This window comes from Strix aluco, chromosome 6 (assembly GCF_031877795.1).
Source record: "Strix aluco isolate bStrAlu1 chromosome 6, bStrAlu1.hap1, whole genome shotgun sequence".
In the NCBI taxonomy this organism is placed as follows: Eukaryota; Metazoa; Chordata; class Aves; order Strigiformes; family Strigidae; genus Strix; species Strix aluco.
In genome coordinates, this window is record NC_133936.1 from 7,040,716 (window position 1) to 7,047,601 (window position 6,886).

Below are 6,886 nucleotides of genomic sequence, written 5' to 3' on the forward strand. Positions count from 1 at the left end.
AATATGCTTTGTCATCATTCTGCTGAATGCAACCACGGTCAAAAATTACGTCTGAGGCAGTTAACAACAACTTTGAGAGTATCAGCAGAATTGTGTAAAACACCGCTTAGATTTGGCAAGTTTAAATGGTTTTGAAATAACAGGTGAATAATATATTTGAATTTGCCTCCGTGGGTAGCCAGAGCAGAGAAAATTACTGTAAGACAATTTTTTTGACAAAAACTCAAGATAAACAACTCAGCTTCTTTTTGTCAAGAATAACAGAGTGGGTGTATAAATAATGTGCGGTAGGCGGGATGTCTCTGGAGTTTAACAAGGCCTCTAGCACTTCACCATACAGAAAACTCATTAACACACCAGAGAATCATGGCACAGATCAATTCAGATGAAGAACGGAGATTGTAAGTGAAGAGATTGCAAGTGAAGAGATAAGTGTCACGCTAAATCTGGCTGGGTAGAATATCAAGAAGGGACTTGTTAGATCCCACATTAATCAACTACCAGCAGTCCAGGGCAGAGCTGGTCCTGCTCCACCCCTACCTGGGAAATCACACTGCGGTAGCAGACTGCTAGTTCAAAATGTGTGGAGGATATTTATTAAAATCTGGAAGGTTCACCATCTCACCCGACATGGCTTAAACACATGAAGCCTTAAATCCACCCCATGTTTAACCTTTCTTCATTTAACACGCTCTATGCAAGTGCTCCTTCTCCAAAAAATTCTCTCATACCATTCCATATTTTGACTACTCCTCAATCTTCTCTGCTTAAAATCATTCTCTTACAGAACCTGTATAGGGTAAAATGCCATTTAAAAGATTCTTCGATCAATGTGTATTTTATGGCAGTCACATTTATTAAGAACAGCAATAAAAATGACAACTCCATCATCCAGGTTTGTTGTGAAGGACAGAAGTAGTTGTCACAGCCAGACAAAGTCACAGCCAGACACATAATGAATAACATTTTATCAAATGTATTATTTCCAGCCATGTGGACATTTCCAGCCATCAACGTGTTTATTTGTTTCTCTGTATTAGACCCCTCTGGACTCTCCCCTGAATCTGACAAACGTGACTGAGATATATCATGGACCTGCTTTATCAGGTAAGAAGTATCCTGGTTATTAACATACGTACACGCAAACAGGAGCGTTGTGGATTACTCCAGACACGCTTGCACAGCTTGCATGGCCTGGTGCCTCTTCACAAGGGAGAACAGCTCACACATGCACCCAAAACAACACCAAAATTCAGGGTTGGTCAATGTTCCTCCCCTATGAGGACGGGAGCCCAGTAGCCACTTGAAGTATCCCCGCCCACAGATGGCTGACCCGTGTTTTGAATGCTTACCGTGGCAGTATTTGCCAAAGCCAAAACACAAACCAGTAGGTTTTAGTGCACAGTCAGTGGCACAGAAATCCGTACTACAGATCTGTATTGTTTTGCCTACAACACATACATACCTTCTCATACGTGCGAGCAATATTGTCAAAGGAAATAAATATATATATGTACGTTTAATGACTTTGATGGAGAAGACAACAAGAAAGAGCATAGTGCTTCAAAACACAGCATGTGATGCGACGAGTGCCATGGTGTGAGGCAGAAAAATATGAACACTGTTATGCAAAAAAAAAATGTTTTCCTTATAGGATTATGCTGTATTTCTTCTCCTGAATAAACAAGAGAATCTAACTGAAGTCAGCATGACCTGCAGGGAAAGAATGATGCCATAAATGTTCAAGTACGTTTTTTTAAAGGCATTTTTGTCTCTAAAAGTCTTTTTTTTTTAAAGTAAAACAATTTTTGGTTATACTTTTGTATTGGGTTTACGTGGCAAGGTTTTGGTAGTGGGGGACTACAGGGATGGCTTCTGTGAGAAGCTGCTAGAAGCTCCCCCATGTGCGGTGGAGCCAAGGCCAGCCGGCTCCAAGAGGGACCCGCCGCTGGCCAAGGCCGAGCCCATCAGCGACGGTGGTAGCGCCTCTGGGATAACGGGTTTAAGAAGGGGAAAAGCTGCTGCACAACAGCAACTGCAGCTGGAGAGAGGAGTGAGAATCTGTGAGAGCAACAACTGTGCAGAGCCCAGGGGCAGTGAAGCAGGAGGGGCAGGAGGTGCTCCAGGCCCGGAGCAGAGATTCCCCTGCAGCTGTGCCCCGCACCCAGGGAGGCCCACGGGGGAGCAGAGACCCACCTGCAGCCCGGGGAGGACCCCACGCCGGAGCAGGGGGATGTGCCCAAAGGAGGCTGTGACCCCGTGGGAAGCCCGCGCTGGAGCGGGGGAAGAGTGTGAGGAGTCCTGCCCCTGAGGAGGAAGGAGCGGCAGAGACAGCGGGTGATGAACTGACCACAACCCCCATTCCCCGTCCCCCTGCGCTGCTGGTGGGGAGGGGGAAGAGAAATGGGGAGTGAAGCTGAGCCTGGGAAGAAGGGAGGGGTTGGGGAGGAAGGTGATTTAAGATTTGGTTTTATTTCTCATTATCCTACTTTGATTTGATTGGTAATAAATGAAATTAATTTTCCTCAAGTTGATTCTGTTTTGCCCATGATGGTAATTGCTGAGTGATCTCCCTGTCCTTATCTCAACCCATGAGCCTTTTGTTATATTTTTTTCTCTCCCCTGTCTAGTTGACGGGTGTGATGGGGTGTGATAGAGCAGCTTTGGTGGGCATTCAGCATCCAGCCAGGGTCAACCCACCACAACTTTCTATTTAGTGGAAATACATGTGGAAGGCTTCTTGGCTGTGACCACAGACATTCTGAGCCAGTAATTTAGATTTGTTTCCTTTGTTATACTCTAATTAACTTGTTCTCTTCATAGGTATAGCTTTTCCAAATTGTCTTCTTCCAAATCCTTTCTTTTATGTACTTCCCATTAACACTGTTCTTCAAAAGATAAAGGCAAATTAAAGAAATATCAGCCACTAGGCTGCAACTGTATCGGTCAGATACTTCATATTTCCAGTCTTTTGAATGTTGCTGAATGCTTCCTTACAATGGAGATCAGATATCTTTCTCCATGTAGCACGAAGGCAAATTTCAGGCAAAATCTTCTCACTACACATAAAATACTGCCCACTCTTCTGTTTTACATTCATGCAGCCCCATTCTTGCTTGTTATTAGCAATTCAGCAAATTGTAAAATAACAGCAATACTGTATTACTGCACCTTTCTTGAGGAATATGCTCCCCTTAGCACTTGCATAAATGTTATCCCAATCAATAACCTAGTAATTAAAGTCAGCAGCATTTTGGCCTTTTTACAGGTCTCCTTATCTGGAAAAAAAAAAAAAAAAAAAAAAAAAAAAAACAAAACACCAAACCAAAAAACATTTCTTGCTCTACTTTTTCAAACTGCCTTGGAAACAGAACAAGAATCATTCGGCCACCTCTTTGTCCTTAACCCCTGAATTAGCTATTGCTGTAATGTCAGTGAAAATTGTTTTGTTTTTCTCTGCAGACACAGCATCATTTTCTTCCTGAGTATCGCTTATTCCTTTTCTCATTTTTCTAGTTTATCAATAAACCATAAATTCTGATTCTGATAATACTAGTAGTAGTTTTGTCTCACAGTTCTTTTTGTTGAGGCTGCTTGGTTTTGTTTTGTTTTACTTCCAGTAATAAAATAGAGAAACTGAAATGCTAAGGACAGGAAAACACTGGTAAGCAAATGACTGAGTCTGACAAACAATCAATTATCTACACTGCTCAGCTAGCAGAACGTATCAAGGGTGAAATCCTGCCTCTATTAAAGTCGATGGGAGTTTTGTCATTGAATTCAACTGAGCTAGAATTTCACTCTAGAAATATTGTATGTGACTAAATGGGAGAAACCCGCATGGAAGACAGTGCAAGTTTACCTGGGAGCTTCATTTCCCAGGAAACTAAAAGCAGCACTTCTAAGTATTGAAAGTCAACTCCAGAACTTTTTAGATCATTTGCTTTTCAAAAGGTTAAGCAGACAGAAGAAAGAGTTTTTAACACTATGGAAGTAGGATACAGTTATATTCACATACTCTAGGGAAAACTATCACTTGCATGATTTCGAACACGGCTTTCCCCAGCACCTGATGATGAAGGGCCACATCCTGCTCTGCACCCCAAAGGAACTTCTTTGGATCAGTGGCATGGCACACACCCGCCCGGCCAGCCTCGTATCTCTGCAGCCTTTGCTATCAGAGAGCTTCAACCTGCCGCTAAGGTGATTGCATCAACGTTTCGTTACAGAAGCCACAAAAATCTTAGAAACATTGTCCGATGCGAAATCATAAACCTTTCCCCTCTCTCTCCCAAGTAACATAAATAAAAATCACATTAAAGATGTTTTGCTCATTCATATGCTGAGGTATGGTACAGTTGCAACTGGTTGACAAACTGAGCTGCTTGTCCATTTTTGCCTACAACCTCTGCCCAAAGGGAAAGTGCAATGAACGTAAATCAGCACTTCGCCATTCCAGCAGATGAACATAGCGCATGGATGTGGCCCTGCCTGTTGGTACGGGCTGTATTTTGAGAGGGCAGGACTCCCAGCCAAATATGTCAAGGCAGCTGTCTATCCTAAGTGTGCACCCGTGATTAGAGAGATACGACTCTGCTAATCCAGCCCTGATTTGGGAAGAAGGATTAATATTTAGACACCACCACCACCACAAATAAGCTTCTGGGGATGTAAAAAAAACAGTCAGTCAAGGCTGCTTGATCAGGTAGAGATGATTCATTTGAGAAAACCTGCAGCGTGACCTTTCATGAGTTTCTGAGCACAGACAAGCTGTCAAATTTTTATGGAGAAAAGAGGTGTAATCAACTAGTGCTTATGATGACCTTTTAATAAGTAAATGGTTGAGGTAGGCACGCGTTCTGAACGGAATAAGAAATTGGATTTGTATGAGTGTCTAGTGCTTGCTGGGGAATGTGCTGAAATCCACCCCCGTGCTTCTGCTATTAGCCAGCTAACAGATATCTCCACACACACATATATATGTATATACATAGATATACACACATATATATGTATATATGTACCCACAGCTGGAACAGCGCATGAGAGAGCAGAACTGGTAAAAATTGCAGGAGTTTGTGCAGGAGTTGTTCGCACGGACAGCCGTGGGAAATCCGTGCCCGTGGGGGCCTCCCGCCCCCCGAGGCTCCCCCTCAGCCCCGGGGTCCGCACGAACCGGCCCGGCGGCCGTGCCCCGCCGCCCCGTGGGCCCCCGGCAGCGGGGAGGCGATGTGCGTGTGTGTGGGGGGGGGTGGGGGGTGTCCGCGGGAGCCGGTGCCGGGTCGAGCCCGGGGCCCCTCACGGCGGCGGCGGTGACAGGTGGCGGCGGCGGCCCCCGGCTAAAAGCAGCAGCCGCGCCAAGCACGGCCCGCTCGCCGCCGGGGACACGGGGCCGCGGCGGCCGCGGCGAGCAGGGGGCATAAAAGTCATGGGGCAGCGGGGCGGCGGCAGGCGCCATGAAGGCCGGCGGGGGGGGAGCGGCGGCGGCGGCGGGGCAGCCGCGGGCGGCGGGCGCGGGCGGCGGGCGGCGGCGGCGGGCGCGGGGAAGCGGCGGCGGAGGCGGGGGGCGGCGGGCGGCGGCCAACGCCCGCGAACGGGACAGGACCCACAGCGTCAACACGGCCTTCGGCGCCCTCCGCCGGCTCATCCCCACCCGGCCGGCCGACCGCCGGCTCTCCAAGGTGGAGACGCTGCGCCTGGCCGCCAGCTACATCTCGCACCTGGCCAACGTGCTGCTGCTGCAGCGGCGGCAGCCCGAGGCCGCGCCCGCCGCCCAGCCCTGCCCGTCCGCCTGCCCGCCGCCCTGCCCGCCGCCCGCCGCCGCCGCGCCGAGGCCCATCTGCACCTTCTGCCTCAGCGACCAGCGGCAGCGGGTAAGGGCCGGCGCCCCGACATCCCTCCCTGCCTGCGGGCACCGGCACCAGGGCGGGCGGAGCGGGAGGGGGGGAGTCGGGCTCCACCGCGGGCTTGGGATCGGTCCAGCCGAGGGCTCAGGGCGGCCTTGGTACCTCTGAGGGTACCAAAAACTTCAACAGGTTAGTGAGTTGTACAGAGCGGGCCCCTCAGTCCCTACTGACAAGATAAGCCAGTCTACGTGCCGAAGAGCGACCCTTCCCCAAGACAAGTCTGCATGCACGGAGGCAGCCTCACAGGGTGCGCGTTAGGTGTCCTGGAAAGAGGCAGGTATTCAACATACGCGTTGGATTCCCTGGAAATAAGCAGGTATTTAACATATGTCTTAGATTCCCTGGAAATAAGCAGGTGTTTTAACATATGCGTTAGATTCCCTGGAAATAAGCAGGTATTTCTCAGGAATTATATAAAGATTCAGTTTTTTAATGTATATAAGGAGCGTGCTTTTTTCCTCAGTGTGCGTGTTAGGAGGAGGAATCCCACACACACCCAGCGCCGCAATAAACTGCTGTCGGCTTTCTAAACTCTCATTTGCTTTGGAGGGTGTCCTTGGGTACGATTTTCGGTAATGCTAACCTGTGGTTTTTGTCCCTCGTACAGCACCAAGAAGGAGAGAAGCCGCGCTCTGGTCCGGCCTTAAGCGGACACTGAACCGGCTGAGAATCTCGCTCCAATCTTGCCCTGGTTGTACAACTGCTCTGGGTAACCTCGCTGCACTCACGCTCTATGTTTACATTTAAATAACACAGTCCTAAAAGAGTTACTTTTTAAGCCAAGGCGTTTTGTTTCACATTGTGACAGGTTTATTCAGGGTCTTTTGCAACTGAAACTGAATGCTGCTGAGACAGTTGCACCTGGTGCGGCAGCTATTTTAGTGCGAGAAACGTTAAACCTCAGCAGCCAAGCCCTGATCCTGATGTCTCCTAAACCTGTGTCACATGATGAAACTTGAACTTCCAAACGCACAGTGTCT

At 48.3% G+C, this 6,886-nt stretch overlaps 1 protein-coding gene across 1 annotated transcript; it reads left to right on the plus strand.

The window, feature by feature from the left end:
• Positions 1–5,456: 5,456 nt before the first annotated feature.
• LOC141924913 (basic helix-loop-helix transcription factor scleraxis-like) lies at positions 5,457–6,675 on the plus strand. Its single transcript, XM_074828227.1, has 2 exons — positions 5,457–5,873; positions 6,514–6,675. The coding sequence occupies exons 1-2, from the start codon at positions 5,457–5,459 to the stop codon at positions 6,562–6,564; spliced, it is 468 nt and encodes a 155-aa protein (XP_074684328.1). The 3' UTR covers positions 6,565–6,675.
• Positions 6,676–6,886: the final 211 nt, after the last annotated feature.

Excerpts from the sequence above, each read along its gene's own strand:
- LOC141924913 (XM_074828227.1), top strand. The coding sequence starts at position 5,457 with ATGAAGGCCGGCGGGGGGGGAGCGGCGGCGGCGGCGGGGCAGCCGCGG. Across the intron at positions 5,874-6,513 it reads TCAGCGACCAGCGGCAGCGG|CACCAAGAAGGAGAGAAGCC; the intron begins GTAAGGGCCGGC and ends TCCCTCGTACAG.